The sequence below is a fragment of the Pieris napi genome, chromosome 3 (assembly GCF_905475465.1).
Source record: "Pieris napi chromosome 3, ilPieNapi1.2, whole genome shotgun sequence".
NCBI lineage: Eukaryota > Metazoa > Arthropoda > Insecta > Lepidoptera > Pieridae > Pieris > Pieris napi.
Window position 1 is genome coordinate 5,900,886 of NC_062236.1, and position 22,797 is coordinate 5,923,682.

Sequence of the window (22,797 nt, forward strand, 5' to 3'; positions counted from 1 at the left end):
CAAAATGTATTTTAAGGATTTCGTGTTACATACATATTGTTCGATCTTTAAATACCCAAAAAAATTACACAATTATTAAAATCAGTGATTTGACAAAATGGCACATACTTGAATATTTATTAGATTGTTCGGCCTCGTAATGTATAGTGGAACAACGGATCTAGAGACTTATTAATAATTGCCTGTGAACGTATTACGTCACGACCTTCGTCTTATAGTGATGACGTTGGCGCACGCACGCCTACCCACAGTTTTATGGCGTTTAGCGAAAGCATATATGTTCTAATACTAAAAAACGTCACTAGTACGAAGTTTTTAAAAGAATTTAAGACTTTTTCTTATTCAATAAAAGTTCCTTCATATTGACGGCCGCGAATTAAGTAGAAGGCCTGGCTCCATAGCAAAAAGACTGAGACTGTTAAGCGAGGATAAAGCTCCAAGACGGAAGCGAACGTACCGAGGCCGAGGACATTCACAAACCAATCCAGCCCGTCCGTTTTTACTTTTCGATTCCACGATTTTTGAAGTTATACTTCTTTTGGCACGTTAGGGAAAAATGATGAGTAAATTTTTGAGACACGCGCGCATACCATCACAAAAAACCGACACCCCGAAGTTAGCTATAGTCAACATTTTAGTTTTTTTGAAGTTATACTTCTTTTGGCGCGTTAGGGAAAAATGATGAGAGTAAATTTGTTCTATTGTTAGTGTCGTTTTTTCTACAAACATAGAATAAGGCCATTTTATCTTGTTACGCCAAAGAAGTATACGCGTGTACATAAGTAAGTACACACACGTTTTTTTATGAAAACACGATTAAATTCAAATCGTATATTGAAAGTAGTAAAATTGGGAAAATATTTACCAAATAAATTTTAAATATATTAAATGTTTTAGTATGTAGACAGTTATGCAACATCCTACAACAGCGACTTGCAGGCCGCACGCGCAATATGTGGGCGGGCGAGAACCGACACTATTCAACATCAAACATGGGAAACACCACTTAATCTTAAACCAAAAAAAAATCTAACTAGAACGGCCTGATTTACAGCGCTTACTCAAAAGTATGCCACCTCCGCCCTATAACAACTGCGCTCTACATTGTTTCACTATGAATACACACAAGACAACTTAAATGCCCACAGAAAAAAACATACACAAGGAACTGTATAGGATACTGTAATTTAGTACTAAATCGTCCAAATAAATTCGACCTCAAGTATTATTAACCTATGAATACGATTAGTAAACGATTGGCAAAACCTTGACTTCTGCCAGTACAAATAGTGTGACCCTACTTCCTGGTAGGTTTATGAGGGTCGTCATCAGTGTCGCTGGCTGTATAACGACTATTATCAATTTGTTAACCATGGCCACAATATATTATTATCGGTACTACAAAATGCAATTATAATTTGGAATATATAATCACACATATAACAATAAAACGTGCGAACTATTTGTAAATATATAGCAACTAGCGTAATTAACATTTAATACAAGTAGTTAACATTCAGCACTTTGTGAACAATGGCCAAGTAAAATATGTTAAAAGGCCACGCACTTATTGAGTTGTGGCTCAGATATTAAAATATTTACTAGCCCTGACACATCACAGGTAATTGTGTGGGTGTGCACGAACACAACGTAAATGTGTGAGTCGTGTCAAGACAGCGTACTGCTGGTACAGGTAGTCAGCTCGACAGCAGCGGCATCGAGAACGCGACCCGGTTTGCCGATCGAGAAAGCATCTACAAAACTCGGTTGAGGCCGCGCATACGGCAAAGAGGACGTACACTTCGATAATCTTGAACACGCCATATAAATCTTTATAAATCATTCGCTGATCAACGGTCGATTTCGTATTTAGTTATCCACTCTTTGAAACTACTGTATCAGCATCTGACATTATATCACTTCCGTGTTGTGAATGTTTATAGCTTGATTTCCTTGAAGTCAGTATCAATAAACATTATATGATTATTACTTTGTTGGTATTAGCGAATTGCTTGTTCCCAAAAATGAGTCTCCTTGTGCGCGAGGCTAAAACTAGTCCATCGTCATCCATTCACTAACACGGTTTTAAACAGTAGGGCCTAATGTCATGGCAGTGAGCAAGTAAATGTTACGAAAGACAATATTTGATGTTCACAAAATTTAAAATTAATATTCAAAGCGTTTTTCTATAATCTGGCAAGGTTAAACGCAATATTTTAGTTTATGTGTAATGTATTGATATTAGTTCAGCTACGTCCTAGACCTTGAATTTTACGTCCCTGTTCCACTTCTTTAGTACATCTTCACAATACATTCATTATATTCGAATTATCTAGCTTAGCTTCACTGAAATCTGGACTTATGACACGAAAAGTATAGTCATCAGTAGATATAAAAAATATTATCTGATGATACAATTGCCAAGTTTGTTCATAGGTAGAAACGGGGTCAAATTTGACATCGTAACGCGTTTGACCTACATTTCTAGCGCAGCGTTTGAAAAAAATTGGTATAATGAAGGTGGATTTCGTATAGGTCTATTAATACCGAGTTATAAACGTGAAAAAAAAAAACATAAAATGAAGTTTTATAGACGTTGAAAACGTTTTCAGAATAAATAAAAAAATAAAAGTTATGAAGACGATTTCGATAATTACAAGTGTCGTCAGTTTGGGGTCAATTTGTACGATAAGGGGCACAAGGTAAAAGATGGTGCATTGAAAGTGGCCTTAAGCCCAATAGCAATCTGCGACCGTGTCGCTTCCTATTGGCGTGGATCGACAATGCCTTCTACTGTCGTGAAGGTGCCATACAGATAAAAGGTCGAGAGCAGGCACTGGACTAAGTCAAGTTACATAATAGTTTAACAAAATATCCTAACCGTTTCCGTATTATTTAATCTATTATAACCCTGAAGTATCATCTTTACATAAGTTAATAAAAAAATATTGTTAAATTTATAAAGCAAATCATTAATATAATAGTATAGTTTGCTCAACATGATTATGCGATCACAAAACGGAAGTTACTTACAACAAAATGATATTGAGTCTAACAAATGTTTTCAACTCTAAAAGCTTTCACCAAATTTTAGTGTGCTTCGGCCCGCAGTAAGAAAGCGATGAGCGGTGACCTCGATCATTTAATAAGACTCAGGAGCTGAAACACAAACGCTCGAGTTTTACGGGTCAATTGAAGCAGGGGCTGGCTTAGGGTGTTCTGTGGGGAGCGTAGGGTGTAGGGACAGCAGGGGAGGACCCTGACACAGATCCCAACACATCAGTGAAACGCGCGGAGGCCTCCAAATTTGAGTCGGTACACGCCATCGATTAATCCGCGCACCATATTGTGTTTACAATAATTACGTTCTAATTTCTAGCTATATAGTATATTAATACTTGGTACTATATATTATTAGACCATTGAAAAATAGTAAGAATAGTGTTATCTGTTTTAAGAAAATATTTATTATCCATGTAATACTCGCAATATCGCAAACATCAGCTGTCATCGCTGTACAAAGATCAAGTTAGTATTTTATAAGCGTAAAATGTTTTGAATTTCACAATGAGAGCATTCAAAACATTCAAAATCCGAGAGAACGTAACGTGACCCGGTATCGTTATAACTTTACGGGGCCAACCTTTTACTGGCAACACGTGAATGTTGAACTTTGCAGACTTTGTCACAAAACAATCTGTTCTTGTATTATTTTTGGAAAGGTACAAGAATTGAGGCTTTGTTTTTATTTCACCAAAGACTTCTTCAAAATATTTTTTTTTAGATTTGTATTATTCAAAACCGTTTCTTTAATAAGACCGTTAACTTTAAGTTGCCAGAGTAAAAAAACAGAAATAGGAATAAAGTAGTAAATATGTTTGAACAAAAGGAGAGCCTATGCAAAATAATAGCTTATAATTTTAAAATTGCCGGCAAAGCCCTGAATTACAGATAGCAATCATAAAAGAACCTCGACCTTGTTCAGTACATATACAAAATTTAATGATAACTACATAGTTATATAAACACAAGTAAAATGTATGATAAATGATATTCTTAGTTATTTTTATGAACACATATACTTCCTATATTTAACCTAATGCGTTGAAAGTGTACCTTTTTAGGTATTTTCTATGTAGGTTTCGGAACACGTTTTATCATCTTATAGGCCGATTACTAAGCTTTTCGTAGCATTAGTCAGATAAGTATTATTGAAACTAAAATACGGTTTCGCCACTAGCGTCGGGCCGCAACCCAGTTCAGTTATCGCATTCCGCCTTGCGCCCGCGCAGTGAAACAGGAGCAGTGCGGGCTCAGCCGCAATCTTTCGCTTTGTGAGCGCGCCTGGGCCCTCGGTTGCTAAATTGATACACTATTGCGAAATAACCTCGCCCAACTTATCCGATCACAATCAAAATAGAGAGGTGGTCCGTTTTCTACATTTCAATTAGAGTAAAATTTGGGTGACTACTTACGTTCTTGGCATGGCAACTTTTTCTTTGTGGATAAGGTACCTTGAACAGTATTTTAGTATGTAGTTGTTTGAAATAATTTCACACTATTATATTATACAAATACATCAATTTATAGTGATCAATACATATACATATACATATATAGAATAAAGAAAAAAACAGAAATATAATTCGCATAAATCGGGGTTATTATAAGCCCTTCCATTCGAATCCAGACGAAATTGCCTTCGTTTTTGAGACGTCGTTCGAGTCAAAGGGACAACGACCTCAATCCGCACAAACGCATCCCCGCAAATTCTTATCTTATGTCCACCGCAACAAGTATAGCTATAATTCAACAATCGTGAACGGCGCAAAGGACAAGGGAGGGACCTTTATTCATTGAAAACATACAAATCGACTACCTGCCGCCGTCATCCGGATTAATGTAATGAAAACGATTGTAACATTGTGTTAATACATTTAAATACTTCAACTATTCGTATTCGTATTATATTTCCAATGATAATTTTAAGAACCTCATAAACCCATTCAATTCATAGAGGAATGAAAATATGTATGCACTCAATTAATTATTTTTGTATACTTCTAATGAAATCTCAATGCCAATTCTTTCCACTTGACATAGTTTCAATTCAAAACCAAGGCATTTAAGTCTAAAGCAGCACAATAAAATCAAATTACAGATTTTACAACGCATCAAGGTTTAGAAACATGAAATGTGAAGCAAAAAAGAAGCAAAAGCTTTCAAAGCTCGCTCGGGAACAATTTTGACCTGGGCTGCTCTACCTGCGCGATTTCGAATATATCCAAGTAAAAACCTACCTAATGATTAAATATACGGTTAGTATCGATAAATGGAACTTTGAAGGAATATATAAACCCTCGCGTAATGATCTCATTACTATAATTTGATTTAAATGGATCATTTTATGTAATTTAAAATTATAAAATGATATCTACGTAAAAATAACGTTTGTTTGGGAAAAAGTAACGCACGAACGAGCGACAGTGGGGTCTAGTTTGGGGTAACTCTTGCCAACAAGGGTGAGGATGAAGAGAAACATTGCCATCGCATTAACAAATACCGAGGGGAAGTTTAGGGGATTTAAACCAATACATAACTGAAAAAATGTTACATACCTACGCATACATTGAAAGTAGAAATGAAACTTTGAATGAAAAATAATTGTTGTAAAAGTGATTCGATTTCTATGTTGCTCCCTCTACCTGCTGTCAGCGGTTAAACGTTCAGCTTACACAACAAAGAAAGTTAAAACGCGAGCGCTGCACGGTGCTTAGTAACTTTCGCTCTTTATAATAAAAAAAATATATACCATATACATATTACTTTAAATACATATAAAAACGATTTAATGAAACAAAAATGGTAGATAATTAAAGATAATACCACAAAGTATAATAAATATTATATTTTATTGAAATAAATATAAAAAGAATAATGAAGGAAAAATCCTTCGATGAGCAAATTAAACTAGTTCCGCGTTGACTTCAACAACCAAAATAGCTCACCTAGCTAAGGCCATTATACGTTCGTATAATCCAATTTTCCAAAATGTCACTTCAATAACACTAAAACACTAGGGTGAAATTAAAGTACAGTCACTGAATAGAAATAACTTGTGTGCGAGTGCGTATCACGTTTGACAGTTTCACTTCACCACATGGTTTTCCCGTCGCGCGGCGTGGCCTGACAGACGTTATGCGCACTCCACGAGTGACGGGCGACTGGCCGTAGCGGGTTATGCATAAACGGCGTCGAGTAGAGCGATCAACTTGAACACGCTGTATAGTTCTATCAGGCCAGTGAGGGCGGGCGCCCACAGGAACAGCTGCGCACTACGGACCCTTTCTCTGTTTCTTTCGGTGAAAGCTTGACTCATGTCTTTGTACATTTACGTTTTGTTAATTATGTATTTGACACTATTAATATGTAACTATATTAGTTATCATTCTAGGAACATAATTTCTGAGTGCTTTTAATTATACAAAATTTGCTTTTCGGATTAATCGAGTATAGGACGTGTATACATCGAAATAATAATATAAATGGAAGTTTTGTATATATTGTTAATGTCTCAATATGAATTTATTATAGAATTGATGCTGTCATCCTTTGAAGGCAAACAAAGCAGGTGTTCTACCTGTAATTTTTTTACTTCTGTATCGTCGATAAGATATAATACATAATTTAATAGAAAAGTATCATTTATGTTTCGATGCAAAACAAACGTTGGCAAAAACATTTCTATATTATGTCAAAAAAGCCGTTACTATGGCAAAATAATAGGGTTATTTCAAAACTGGATGACCTAGTCAAAAGTATTACTTACATATGTTCGTATACATATATACAAAAAGATCGCGCCTTACATTTATCAAACATCTTATATATAAAATTCTCGTGTCCCAATGTTAGTTACCATACTACGAAACGGCTTGACCAATTTTTACTAAATTTTATATCCATATTCAGTAGGTCTGAGAATCGGCTACTATTTATCTTTCAAACCCCTAAGTGATAAGTGTCTATTTTTTATTTTTTGGATAAAATTTATTTAATTTATTTCTTTATTATGTGATATGACTTACAACCCTTAATTTTCACCCCTCTACAATCAACCCCGTTTTTTATTTTTATATTAAAACTTATGACTTGAACTCCCGAGGGTTATATAGAATAAAATTCACAGAAAAACCTAATAAAAGTTTTTATTCCGGAAACCTGAACATTCTCTGGGGTAGCATAGCAAAATGTGCCATGTTGATATGTACTAAAAACGTCGAAATAGCAAGGCCTGCATTGGCTGGGGCATCATGGCCCTTAAGGAAACGGATGGCGGGAGGTGGCACAAGAGCACTCGGAGCGCTGGAAGTTCCTCGTTTCGGAGGCCAAGACACTCTATGGGTCGCAGAGCCAGAATGATGAGTGATATAAGAATCACCAAGATAGTCAGGTTTTAAAATTATTTATATGCGTAGTTATGCACGTCACGTAAATTCCACGCAATTCTATGTGGTTGTGTGACGTCACTAAAGAATCCTATTTAGGACTTAGGTAGATAACATATAAATAAATGTATTAATTTGTGGTTATACACTGTTTCGTTTGCTAACTAAATTTGAACGTATATATTTAATAATTTATATACGGGGTTCAGCGCTGAGGTTGATTTCTGTTTGGGTGACTGATTACCCAAACAGAAATCCTCGGAGCAGTGAGGTCGCTCCGAGGAGACTGTGAAGGGCCCAGGAAACTTCTGATGTTCCGGAAGGAGCTAGACTTTCTTAATTAGCCAGGACTTAACGCACAACGGACCAAATGGGCGTCTAAGTGCAGAAACTAAGTCATACATTATCTTCGGGGTCTACACAGGCTACAAAATCCTTGTGTTGGAACCAAGAGGTAGAGCAATATAAGACTCTTAAGCGCGCGATTCTCGACTGCACAGGAACAGATTTTTATTTGCGCAATTATCACTTGGAACACGAAGAAAACATCTCGTGGAAACTGAACTGGCATATCTCAAATCGACATAAAACAAATCACTATAAATCACACACCTTGCATTTAAGAATAGATAAATAAATTAAAAAGATGCGTATATGAGGCTCTATGAAAGCTCGCTTTAGCTTAGAGTGTTATAGATAGAAGATAATTCAAATGACATGATAAAAATTTAATAGCAACAAGCAATTTTCAGCGGCGTGGCAAGAATAACATAATTTTGACAGCTAAGTGAAAACATTTTTACAAGATTGAAATCAAGTGCCAGCATCGGCCGAGTGCACTTTCCACGATTAACTTTCTCATTTACTATTTTAGATGACCTTTCCTTTCTATAGCACTCGGTATCACAGGTCAATTGTCAATTCAGTACCACATCAGTGCCATTGTATTCTCTATTATCGGCACGAGTATTGACAGTTGACACATTCTCGAATTTAGTGATGACATACTTGTTGTTGGTTGATTGATAATAAAAATCTTTAACGTGTTTGTAATTAAACTTTTGGTGTGTTCACAACATTTTTTTGTGTTGTTTTGTGGATCCGAGAATGGTTTAGATTTATAATTAGAAGATTATAGAACAACTTCTGTCGGGTTCGCTTGTGCTATGATTATTGCATAAAATATATTTATATATTGTCCATACAGTTTTATAACTATACTATATGTTCTTATTGCGGTAAATTGTACGTTTGTATCACGTATAAACTACAGTAATACCAATACTACAGTTCCGCGGACTGGGAAGAGACCACGAGCATTACGACCGAACCAATTATTATTATCGATTTTTATGCATTGAGAAGCATTCAATTAATTATTATATTATCCTAACTGAATTACTTTGAAATAAAATCCATGTTAAAAATTATTTTAGATTTTAAACCAAGTAAAGCTGTTATATTTTGCTTAACAATGTAATCTGTTTTTTCTTTATATATTGTATAAGTGTTATCATTTTTTTATAATGTGTATATGTGTATGATAGCTCATAAATAAATAAATAAAATATGCTTTGTAACATCTTCACAAAAAAAAAGGTTTATCGAATAGTCACCTATAAATTTATCGCGGTGAATAAGTTAAGAAGGTTTAGACGAAATTTTCAGTCTTATTGTAATTATTATTAAACATTATTCACGTGTTGAGTGACTTTTTAACCTTTAAATATAGAGATTCAGCCTCGTGCCGTTGTGAGAAAGTTGTTATCAATAGGTGAAACCCTCTAACGACGTCAAAGCTGTCACGTGGAGAGCAAACAAATGAAAAGCCTAACAAAAAATCTAAATTTAATAATAAGTATCAACAACAGTAAAAGTAAAAATTTCTGCTTTTGTTTCATTTCCTTTATAAAACTTCAACGACCACGTGAATGGTGAGTATAATAAGAGAGGGTTCTTGTCATTCTCACTCTTCACTCTCTAGCCGAAGTACCTATGTAAGGACCGTAGCAAGTTGAGGACTGTGGTCTCTGCCTGCCTTTAGAAAACAGTGGTAAATTAAGTAATAAAAAAAAAATGAAATCCCCAACTAAACATCAGCAACTTCATTTACAAGATCTATACAACCACGTGCTGTCCATGCAGTATTTTACATCATAAAAAACAAATCTCACAGCGAAACACTAAGCATCATAAACGGGAGACTGAAACCAAAATTTGAAAGCACAAAACAAAGCATTGTTGAAATTGGAAAGTCGAGTGGTGCGCGTGAGTTGCGTAATAGCTCTTACTGGGCACGGCGTGACGCTGACGGAAGGTATCGTGTGACGTCACTAACATGAAAGTGCATCGGCCGCTGCCCCTCCCGTGCAACGAGAGGGCGGCTGCACGTGCAATGCAATGCTTCCTGTATGGGAAGACTTTCTATTGGGAAACAGTTGCGGCAAGCGCTCAACATTAGGAAACACGGCTCTCACGACATAAACGAGATGCATCTAATTGAGCAATGACGTCTACTTCACAGCTTACACAACTAGAAACGTTGTGCTTTCGATAACTAGTGGCATGCCTGATTAAATGTTACTTAACAATTACTTACGTCTAGTTAATACATAGGCTTACACTTTCGTAGCGCGAAGACTAGATGATTGTACCTGAAATAAATAATATTTTATTAGTGTTTTATAAGTGAACTAATAACTATTATATACTACGAAAGCTTTAATTATGAAGAGGTTAATTTGAGATTTCTAATTCACCTTAAATTAAAAGTCATCGCTGTCAGAATCCCAATAAGTCTACTGGATGCTATAATGTTGAGCTTTTTAACCGACTTCAAAATCAAATTTGTCAGTATGACCTGTCGGAGTCATAATATTTCAGTATGATTCAGGCTTCCAAACAAGTGTGTAGCTATTTCAATGTGTATTTACGTTTATTCAAAAACTCCTCGAAAACTTAGTGATATCGGATTTAAATCAAAGGATATCTTAGTGATATCCTAAATATCAGTAATCGTAAATCCGGTACATTTTAATTTAGGAAACAGTTCCAACATCAAATATTTTTGCGGTAATGGAGGTAATATTAATCTACTATATAAAAATAAGTCGGGTTCTCCTTCCTGACGCTATAACTCCAGAACGCACGCACCGATTTCCACGGTTTTGGATTCGTTGGAAAGGTCTCGGGCTCCGTGAGCCATTATAGCAAAGAAAATTCAGGAAAAATCAACAGAAAAGCGGGATCACCAAACGAAGCCATCTGGTGGCGAAACGGAGTTCGCCGAGTTTGCTAGTTAATATATAAATATATAATACAGTTCCTACGTAAAAAAATATGACGTTTACGTATTTGAGTAAGGTTTAATTTTTCTTATTACTTTTATTATATTCTTAGTCTCATCTTCAAACCACTTTTAGATGCAGTTACATTGGGATTCTAGCCTTAGGGCAAAGTTTGACTCCCGTATGTCAAAAAGGTATTGGATTTGACATACTACATACATACACACTAAGCACTAAGTCTATTAATCTCTCTGAATAATAATAATAATAACTCTGAATCTTAGGGACAGTTGCCTAATATTGTGAGGTCAGCGCATAAGTTTAAGCATATACTAAAACCTAACGTAACCCATTGCTTTCATGCTAAAAAGATGTTAGTTTACAAGTGCTGAAGAAAACTTTTGTTGCGCTTCTAATACTCGAAGTCTAATTAACACTGTTTCAACAAGACTATATGTATTTAATATTCTCTACATATAATTAATTTCCATAAAAAATCTACGTAATACAATTTACACGTGTATATTGTAATCATATATATAAATGTTAATATATTGGAAGCAAAAATGTGCGGAACATGAAACAATGTCAGTAGGTAGGTACAACACAATGCAAATGTTACATTGATTGACCAATAAGTAAGAGTTAAAAAATTGAGGTCTTAGCTACGCGGGACGCTCAAAGGAGTTCATGGTTGAATGGAACATGTACAATGTTCGGCAACATCCTGTACATATTAATCTGTTCTTTTATCCGCGACGATAAGATTCATTATTCCACAGCAATATACGTTCCTATCGGATAACATATTTGTTACTTGAGTAATGTTTAAGTCTTCAGTTTACTTAGATTTTCTGACTGTTGCCTATGACATCCGAGGTTAGGCTTATGGGTTCCTAATGTTGTATATAGTTGAGGACCTAATTTTTATAAATATGTATTGTGTCATTCTACAATATAGCATTTATAACATATAGATTAAATTTTTCAGATAAATATAAAAGTTATCTTTAAATCTTGTACACAGATAAAAATTGCTTTCTGATAATTTTGTTTATTGCATTAAAAAGACAATAGAACGTCGTATTAAACTGCCTCTGCAACAGCAAATGATAAAACCGAACTTTCCAAAGCAAAATTGCAATTAGAGTGGCGAAAGTTACTTTATGCTGAACAGAACTAAATTGAAAAGCGACGATCGAAGTTTCCTAGGCAATAAATAGTATCAGAAAAGCGAATGGCCCGTTGCGCTTTCTAGTGGTACTGGGCAAAAGTTACGATATCTCTGGTGATATAATAACCATTCTGTAGAACGGCGCTAACGCTATCTTTGTCTTCTTCTGAAAACGGTCAACTTACACAATTGAGATTATACCCACGTGTATCGTCTAAAAAACAATTATCCCTTCCTCTTCAATGTAAAATCTCATTGATTTCTTAAGTACTTGTCTAAGAATTAAATGCAAAAGAAATACGAAAAATATGCATACTTTAGATAGATATATTTCAGTAAACTATTTTTTTGGTCTATTCAATACCTATAACAAGCCAAAATTAGGTTTATTATTATAAATATAATTATGTATTATTATTATAAAAAATAGCATTCACTCATAAACCTGGAGGACCCCAAATTGAAACTATAGAATATATTTGCTCAATAGTTTTCTCTTCGCCGCGGGAGCGACCTATTTGTGAAGCGTATGGTGATATAATGTAAAATCTGGTAATTTTATAACAAATACTTAATTGTATAATAGTTTTCTAATATTTTTATTTACAATTAAGCCATACATAAGATGTAAATACATATATAAAAACGATGATGACTATTAAAACTTCTAAAGTATCGTACAGATGTTTGTTGCAGTTTTATTCTCACACAGCAAACCCCATTAAAGGTAAACTTAGAAAGCACATTAGACGACCAATTCTTAATAATTGAGTAGGTATATTTCACATTAAAATGTTGGTAAATTGCAAGAGATCACAGCGAGAAATACGTTCACCGTCCTAGATGCGCGGTACTTTCGTTTTGAAATCGGCTCGCACAATTGGCCGTATCGAGCTACCAGCAGTTGATGAACAGTGTCAGCAACGCATTCCAATCTCTCTTATGTTTCTTTTCTAAATCTCAGTTGAGATAAGAATACAATGAAAGTATTATCTTATGCCGGGTTCTTTAAAATTTTTCTTCAACGCCTGTCAACAGCGATTTTCACTGAAAGATTTTCGTGGCAATTACGACGTAGCATTTAGGATAACATGGACGTAAGTTTAGGTGACAATAAAAAGTGCATGCGTGTAATATACATAATTGTTATGATTTTCGGCTTAATATATGTTATATTGCAAACTTCAATGTTGTTTTAAAAATCTTTTATGAGTGTCCATAATTAGTTATAGGAAATAAATTTATTATATAGCTTAATAACTAACTAAAGAACACAACTAGTGGTTGGTGGTAACTAATAAATCACTTATCTATTCTTATCTATTTCTTGAATTTTGTAGATATACAAAAATAAAATCATGTCTAATAACCAAAGTTAAAACCGATTATACTCAAGAATAATCGTTTCCGTTAAGCCAATGATGTGTTAGATATTTAAAAAGCGTTCGTACAATGAAACACGCCTACTTTCATGGAAGTATTCAAGGTTTAAATTACGTTTATGTGTTACGCTCCACTATAAATAGCACTTGACCAATTTTCGACGATAAGAATGTTTGAGTTTTGCAATAACCCATTGCGCTCAATCGCTTATCGTCCCTTTGAATCGGCAAACACAAAAATATTCAACTTTACATTCACAGCAAAATTATAGGGAGAAAGTGCGAAGGTTATGTACGCGAAAGTCGATGTAAACGTTACATGATAAAATGAGCCGAATAAAGGTATTAAATTCTATGTCATTTATGCAGTGTGCGCCAGATTTCATAAGCGATCTCTCCGCACCCTGATCTAGGTTAGGTGGTCGACATCGGTGGCAGCGCGAGCGGTAGCGTATCGAGCGCGGTTCATGTTAACCTACATCTGTGGCACACATACAACGGTAGGGTCGAGAGTACCCGTAAACGTAAAATTCGTGACCCGGTCCCCGCCTTCTATAATAGTAACTAACTTTGTTAGATAAGAGCTCTCGTGCAATCCACTCTCTATTCCATATGCGCTACTTATTGGACGTTTCAGTTTTCGCAAGAGAAACTATTCGTTCCATCAATTACGGCACTTTCATCGAAGACGATGCAAAACTGCGGTGATATTTTTATAAAAAGTATGTAAGTTCATATCAAATATTGTTATATTGACACCTGTTGATATTGCAATACGTACCTATAGCGAGCGTAAAATAAAATTACAGTTTGCAACGTACTTTACTTTAAATATTCCTTTAAGTAAACAAAATATATAATTATAGGGTTTTCTTCAAAAACGTTTGTCTGGTGACTGGTATTATACGTTATTAGAGTTGCGTCTATTTCCTTGATCATATTTGTGTCTTGAACAATTATTACTGAATTGTTTAAGGCACAAGACCTACAAGCTTCTACACCATGCCTCAAACATCAAAACATTTGCCTTTCACATACAAACATCCGATCACATTAAACTTACTATAGCGTACGTGCAAGTGATAATGTTCATATTTTGAAAATTACCCCAACTAACCAATTGCCCTGATGGTGAGGGTTGACGCCCCGCCTGTGTCGTGCGACAACTCTACCACAAATCGATATCCTGTAGATTTTGTATTTGTTTAATGGAATAAACTATTTGTTTAATAATCATTGCGCATATCGGCAACCCAAATTCTTAATTAATTTTAATGTTAAATTTTCAACGAAATTCAGTCAACTTGTTGAGGGCTTACAAAAACATAACAAGATTATTTCATTATTAGTTTGAATTGTCATGATTTACAAAAGTGTATTTAATGCTCAAAACTTATCACTTTATAAAACTATTAATACATAAATTAATTACATTACTACACTGCAAAAATTTGAATATCTACCTACAAAAATATCAAATAAAATAAAAAATATGAAACACTGGATGAGTAATTTCTTAGGGCTCTATTCATTTCTTAATCTAAGAAAATGATAGTAAAATTAAATACGTGCCTTGACTACTTACACCAGAGAACTTAGCGATACGATTTAAAAGCTCTGATTCAAATGGTAAAGTTAGAGTGAGTGAGAGAGTGAAATTTGTATAATCGTAATTTTTTCATTCAAATATATACTACTTTCGTATCGTCTCGATCATTGAAGATCATATTTAATCGTTACTTATATTAAGTAAAGCCGCGAACAGCAGAAATGACGTTATTAATGACAGTGCATAATCAAATATGGAGCTTTCATTCGAAGCACGCGACTAATGCGACAATGCATGCGTCCAGGCGAGGTCGATGGCCGAAGTTGAATTAACTACGGGATAGTGACCCGTCCCTAAACACTGCAGTCCACTTACTGCACTTATGATTGGCAATCGGTGCAATGTATATCACATATATATTGCACCCATACCTGTATAGACATCAATAGCTTACCGGAATATTTCTCCGCGCCGTGTAACATTGCCTCTATTCTCAGATAAGTATAATTTTGTATTTCAAAGTAAACTTAAACTTAATAGATTCATGTAGGTAAACAATTACACTTATGAATTATTATATATATACATATATATATATATATACTTATACTACCAGTTCGCAAGTCAAGGGCATATAGCGGGTAAGAAGAACTGGCAAGAAACTTTCCGCCACTCTTTTTAATCGCCATCGCCAATACAAATTGTTTGAACTGGAGCAAATCAATCCCAAGTAGCGCATAGACCTAACCTTTATTGATAAAGTGTCTAAACAAAAAGAGTTTCGCTTACGCTTCAAAAAGAAGCAAAATTTTAACCGTGTCTCGTAACGTAGTAGATATATTTATTGTATTTTTAAATACATGTTAGCTTTTGTATTCTATTACATATAAGATTATTACAATTTACTATATAAATACTTTTCTTGATAAAATTGTTTCCCTCGTTTGTTTTTTATCCATTTCAACAGGAGTAAGAGCAATAATTATCAATTAATATTAATAATACAATATACTAGGCCAGTATTAGACGATTGGTTAATATTGTATAGTACCATCTGCGTGCCGAATTAGATCGAGTGTGTCAGTGATTACAATAACGATAACGTAATGATAACACTCATAAAATATAAATAAAGTCGGGTCACAAACCGTATGGGAAGGTATTAATATTTTTATCATAATTCGTCACAACGGTGAAAAGCCATATTAATTAAAATTTATGTTGATTTGCCTTTTAAGTAAGAGGTAATATCCACCCTCTAAATGCCTTATATTTTTAATGGGCAGACGGTACGTCACTGAAATATTATAATTTTCTACCACTTAAATATAGGTCAAAATTATACTAACTCCAAACGACACGCCGTAAGTAGGTAAATTACTTTGGATGAAACTGTATATTAAGGACAGGGACGTTACGAGGGGACGACCTAGAAACGAGAAAAATATTTTCGTTAACGCGCACCCTCAGTCCTTGGGACAAAGTTATTCAAGGCCTTGTTCCCGGAAATATCCTTCGACCTAAGCAATTACAATCCGAATAACGAATGAGCAAGGTGATTGTGTAGGAAATTTTCTGGGTAATAATATAGAACATTATAATTATCTATATATATAAAAATAAAACCCGTTTTCCATTGTCACGACATAACATGAAAACGGCTTGACCGATTTGTCTGATTCTTTTTTTATAATATTCCTTGAAGTACGAGGATGGTTCTTACGGAGAGCAAAATTAAAAAAATTGAGTGAAAAAGTCTAAAAACATCACTTTTCTATATTCCCATACAAGATATTCGTAATAATATTTAAAGGCAATTTGAACTTTAATACCATATTATAAAGTTCAAGTGTTAGTGGAGGGGTTCCGGGAAGGTAAATTTTTATTTTTTGACATAATGTATTTGTTGTATTATCAACTTTTGTTTTTTTTATCTTACTAGCTAGACCGGTGTCCCGAATAGCAGAATAAGTATTTAAAAAAAATTAAGAATCGACTGTTAGGCGGTACGATGTTCGCCAGGTCAGCTAGTTATAAATAGATTTTTACAATTGACATCTACAATTAATAATTAAAAATGAGACATGTAGCTTTAAAAAAAAAATATTATCTTGTACACAATTTAAAGGTTAAAAAGCAAAGAACTACACTAACATACAAACTAAATTATGTGCAATAAACTATCTATACTCCAGTGACAATATTTTATCTTGACAAAATTTTCAAATGAGAACTCATCAGTTTTATATGTATTCTAACCACCTTACAAATAAATCAGTAATGTGTCCATTAATTAAATTGTACCATTTTAATTAATGTACACATTAGTCTCTTTTCATCACAAGATAAACACAATTTGACAAAAGGAGACAAAAGATTAATTTAGTTAAAACACTGTGATTAGACTAATTTAACTTTTATGAATAAGAGGTACATCTTTTTTCTAACATAAGCATTTCTATCAATAAATAATGGCTTAAGGCAAATTTCTCTTCTACGGTTTTGAGTTTAACAATATTTTAGTATAGGTATAAGGTATGAAACTGTTCTCTCATCTAATACATTTATTATAAAGATTTGAGAATGTCTACTTTTGGTTTTTAGGAGACATTGCGCAAAGATATACATCTTGTAATATAATATTATGTTAATTAAATTAATCAAAATAAATTTAGTATCAAAACCATAATAAATACTGAAAAATAAAGATTATTTTAATATTAAAATAAATTTGATATCAGAGTCCCACCATCAAACTACCTTATAAGTTGGCTTATAAGTTATCTTATCCCACCAGGTTTTATCCATGAAATAAAACTTGTACATGTATGTGGCTTAATCATAATTCATTTTTTATTTGGAATTCACTCACAAAACTTTATTATAATACCCACAGATATAGCTAAACACAAATATAAAAGATATCTTTCCTGTGATATAATATATATATAAGTCAGCTAGTAAAAGGCAATAGTCTTAGGCTAAGATTCAGAATAACAACTTCGTGCTAAGTATGACGCCTGTCTATCAAAAACATATTTGATATATGCGAGTGATAGTTAATACTAAGTCTCAGCTCTGAATAATTAACTTGCTCATTGGCAGTGGCAATACAAGTGTTTTACAAATAACAATAAATATAAATAAAACGCCTTTAAGTTTTTTAATAAATATCTTTACTCTGGTGCATCTACACACAACGGACCTATTGATTGTTTAAGTGTGGAATCTGAGTTCACAAACCATACCCTGGTGCACTTTGGTCTCATATAAAAAAATAGTAAAGTATAATTCTTCATAATATAATTAGGATAATATGCAGTATTTTCACAAGATGGACAATTACAGTAAGTATAATAATATTTAAGTAAAATGGATACATTAAATTTGCACATTCATTTCTAACTTTACATTTAATATTTGTTAGTCTATATTTAACCATAAACTTATTCAATATAAGTTTTATAATACATATTTATAACTAAATATATATTTAATTGGTACAATTAACTTATGAGAGTTCAGGGATCTTTAAGCTAAAAAGAAATGAACATCAAGTCTAGCATAGCTACCAACACAAATTATCTAAATTATGTCGGTAAATAAATTCTAGGCTATATGGTATTAGCTTTTTTCACTGTTTACTCTATAAAAGAGTAAAACTAACCTATGAACGATGCTGTCTGGGTTAAAAAAAAGTTGTTAAATTTGTAAATTTTAGTAAAAAAACGCCAAGGCCATACTACTATTTAATATAGGCATGCATACGATCAGCAGTTGGGTGTTCATGGATAGATTGACATTTATAAAATTTACTTACCGCCGTGAAGGTGCAGGATATTTTGGAGCAATTTTCACTAAATAAGCCAAATTAATAAAATTTATAAATAAATAAGAGAGTGGAAGTTAAGTTGGTTTAATTAGAAAAAATAAAATAAACGTAGAAAACACACACAATTCGAAACGTCAGCCACAGACTAGACAGTAACCAGTCACAGATTCAATGCAATTAGATTCAATGATTGTTTTTTAACTACAGATAACTCTCTAGTTCCTGGAAGACTTTTGCGGATTTTTTACAATATTAAGTAGTAATTAAATATAAAATGTATTTTTTTTAGTATGTTTGACGGCCAAGATAAATCTTTTTCTTTTCGACGGTATTAATAAGTTATTTGATAGATCTGATAAATGTATTAGGGTGAAGAGAGAATACATTGAAAAGGAAAAATAGTTTAATGTTTCATTTAATTACCCTTCCCTGTTATTCCGCGAACTTTTTGACCGGCCCTTTTGTACTTTGGCTACAAAATATAGGGGCGGTTACAGACTTTAGCGTAGGAAATAGGAATTATTTAGTTAGCCAAGTGAACAACAGCTGGCGCCACAGCCCATAACGTTATTTAAATATTAGGTATTTCTATCGTTTATTTTTTTACACTGACATGATGATTACTATCTTCAAGCCCCCATATAAGAGCGTGATGCAGTGGAGGGGGAGGAAAAACTTAGGCAGGGCAGTTACACGTCTGGCTCTGTTATCTAATATCTATACAAGCAACAAGGGATCATTAAATACTTGTGCTTCGACACAATATGTTTATTTCACCGATTGTACGGTGTACCATAGAGTATGCTTGGACCGTGAGAGCAAGGTCAATCTGCCCAATAAGAAACAAAAATCGATTGGTATTTGGTGTACAGGGTACAAATGCATGACCTCTGGGTTGAGAGTGACACGCTTAACCACTAACACTGATTAGTTTGTTATTTTTAGATTGAGAACTCCACAGCAACTAGACTACAGCTAGTTTGAGTAAATTGGTTTTAATAGCATTATAAAAAAGTACTCTGCGGTACAGCAAATTGAAAATGTTTAGTTGCCCACATGTTCCTAGTTTCCTCACAATTGGCCACAATACCTTTTGCTTTGGAACATAATAATATATCTGTACTAATAAGCTGATGAGTTTGTTTAATTGAACAGGCTTGTCTCAGGACTTACTGGTTTGAATTAAAAATTTTGGAAGTGTTATAATAAACATTCATCATTCTTAATAAAATTTTATATAGAATAACTCTACAACTTAATTATAATCAAGCACCTTATGGATTCAACCATCTAGACTATTTTCTTAAGTTTTGGGAATTCAAGTTTATATATTGCAGGCACTTATGGTATTTTTTTTGTTTTTATAATAAATTAAAAAATAAATATATATCACAAAAAATATTTTATTAAAACAAAACTGAATAAAACAAAAATGTATGTGTAGATAAGTCTATTTTAAATTTAATTTGTAAGTGTTGTTAATGCAGCAACAACATCACCTCTGTGTTCCCTTAGTGTTCTCTCTGCTAAAAACTTTGAGATTTCCATTTCATTTACCTGTAAATGCAAATTTTGTCTTATATTATAAAAGATCTGGGAGTATATTTTAATGCCGATTTTGGTTTTGTGCTTCGCATAGATAAAGATATGCAAAAAGGCTTACATAAACCTGGAGTTCATACTAGGGATAGCTTGTGGCTTCACAAATCAAGACATTTTACAAGGTTTTAGTTAGAAGTCACTGAGTGAAACGCGATTGTGTGGGCTCCATATAAAGCTAAATACAGTCTCATCTTAGACCATGTTATGGAATTCTAATAATTTTATTACGGCTTAAAAATAAAATTGACATTTTGGCATATTTATTCAACTAACTAATATAGAAATTATTAATCCATTAAATTTATGTCTCCTATAGGGCTCCTTAATCCAGCAAGTTAACTTTAACTAATATTAATATATGTGTTACATACAATTAGTGCAATATCTTCTTTTTTAACTGAAACTTTTTGCAGCTCTTTTTCTTTTTCCAATCTTTCTGCGGCTTCTTTATTTCTTCTATCACCAATCAATGAAAGGGCCTGGAAAGTTAAACAAAAAATATGTTGATATCCTAGATATTTTAAGCATACAAAAACACAACTATTACATTGTTCATCACAGACTTACAGAATATGAGAAGACATCAATATGAATAATATATGTATATAATTTAGCCTAAAATTGGTTTTGAAGTAGATATAGTATACATTACAACTATAAGAGAATTTAAGGTAATCCAAAAAGTACTTTGAATTATGTTTCTTTAAAACATAATGAATACATAATTTGATGTTAATATTATTTGTGGTGCCTAAATGAATTTAAAATAACCTTGCTTTAGTTTAAATAACCAATTTAATTTAAATACGTACACCCGATATATCTTGAGATGATATTTCTTTTTCTTCTGCATAGTCTGTAACTTTTTCTAGATCTGCTACTCCGCTATCGTGTTTTGCAGTTTTCTTTTGGTTTTTATCTTTGTCATGCTGGATATCATCGGTATCTCCATTAATTTCTTCATCTGCCATTTGTATAAATAGTTACCGCCTTTTTATTATAATACAAGGTTATATGATTATCTGTAAGTGTTAAATAAAAAGTTTTAATTTAAATTTTCATTAAATAATAGTTAAATGTTAATAATTACAATACATTACAATTTTTGAGATACTTGCCAATTGCTTATTGCACAGTACACTGCAGTTGCAGAGTCACAGATTTAGTTGGTGGCGGTGCAGAGTGCAGACTACTATCCCCATGACAGAATACAGATGTCAATTTATAAAATTATAGATTATATACTGACGACGAGATTTGATAAAATGATGATAAATAATGTTCCCACCTTCTAGTTAGCTCAGTTATTAGATTTACATAACGAACAATCTACACAAAAATGTCGTCAAACGTAATATATAAACTATAAATATCTATATATCACTATAGTGTCTCCACCGATAATACATATTTTGACTTTAGGTGCGACTACAAAATTAAAACTTTTAATTCTTCATGAAGGATGTTGTTTTTGTATAAACGAGATTGATGACAGCCACAATACCGACGGTATCGTTAATTCTACCTTTAATCAAATCTCTTTGAAATCGGACTAGTGATGTGTAGCGACACCTACAATCTTTGGCTACAAACGTTATAGAAGGTCGAGTATCCTACTTTTAGGCCGGAGCCCGGGGAAGCGTACAACTTGCTATCCCCACAGATGTATGGTCATATAGGACCTTTAACGACTACGAGGGCTGTTCAATAAATGGTGATAATGCTATAGGTACATTCGATTATTACTATTTATTGAAGAAATGAGTACTGGCCTTAAATATAATGATAATAAAAAACCAATCAATTCTATTTTGTTATTTTTATAGAAGTCATTAATTGTTTGAGTCGTGTCGGAACGCGTTTTTAAAATAAGGAACACGTTAAGGTGCCTAACGTAATTTTTTAAATAAAAAATACATCTACTTGAAAAATATTACTTGGTAAATTAAAACTTCAGATTAGGAATTCATTCAATTCATCAGGAATTCATGCTCTTCCAAATTCTATGGTTGCGCGGTAGTGTGCTGAGTTCATGCGAGGACAAACTTCTATAAACGACTACCCCCGCACGGGACGCTCTACATCGATAGTGCCTAAACAAATGATTTAAATTGTCTTGGCCGAAGATCGTGTTACTGTTGTTTTATAGCAGAAGAAATGAAGATTTCTATAGGAAGTGTCCATAATATTAAAAAGTGCCAGCACTGCCTTTCTGCACTGCCAAGAATGCTTTCTGACGCGCAGAAACAAACGAGACTGAGAATTTCACAAAGCTGTTTAGGTTTGTTACAAGATCTTGACAGTCAATTTGCTCGATTCAAAACTATGGACGCAGCATGGCTATAAAACCAAATCCAAATAAATGCAAATACGCAAGATACGGTGTGGCAATCTCGCTAAAGATCTTTTGTTTCACCAAGACATCGTCACGCACGTGTCCAGAGTTGCGAATTGGGTTGGCTTCATTCAGAGTTCGAATTAATAGAATATCCTCCATATTTACCGGACCTACGGGTTATTTCT

At 33.5% G+C, this 22,797-nt stretch overlaps 2 protein-coding genes across 6 annotated transcripts in view; both read right to left on the reverse strand.

The window, feature by feature from the left end:
* LOC125063222 (protein roadkill) overlaps positions 1-18,812 on the reverse strand; it is a 34,868-nt gene extending 16,056 nt beyond the window's left edge. Inside the window, exons 1-2 of one of the 4 annotated variants that reach the window (XM_047669540.1) lie at positions 18,661-18,812; positions 10,071-10,102 (exon numbers count right to left, since the gene is read on the reverse strand). Coding sequence is in view for 2 of the 4 variants with exons in the window: in XM_047669538.1 (XP_047525494.1) it covers positions 4,476-4,514; positions 6,009-6,022 (53 nt within the window). In the remaining 2 variants the exon portion in view is untranslated. Of the gene's footprint in view, positions 1-4,475; positions 4,515-6,008; positions 6,231-10,047; positions 10,103-18,660 lie in introns of those variants that run through there. The other 3 variants (XM_047669541.1, XM_047669538.1, XM_047669539.1) reach the window with 3 other exon arrangements.
* A 1,245-nt stretch (positions 18,813-20,057) lies between these two features.
* LOC125063224 (huntingtin-interacting protein K) lies at positions 20,058-21,504 on the reverse strand. Of its 2 annotated transcripts, none has more exons than XM_047669546.1 (4): positions 21,393-21,504; positions 21,087-21,296; positions 20,646-20,753; positions 20,058-20,229 (listed from the first exon to the last, which is right to left on the reverse strand). In XM_047669546.1, the coding sequence occupies exons 2-4, from the start codon at positions 21,243-21,245 to the stop codon at positions 20,134-20,136; spliced, it is 363 nt and encodes a 120-aa protein (XP_047525502.1). In that variant the 5' UTR covers positions 21,246-21,296; positions 21,393-21,504; the 3' UTR covers positions 20,058-20,133. The 2 variants fall into 2 exon arrangements, with proteins under 2 accessions (XP_047525502.1, XP_047525500.1); XM_047669544.1 differs by having other exon boundaries at positions 21,375-21,459.
* Positions 21,505-22,797: the final 1,293 nt, after the last annotated feature.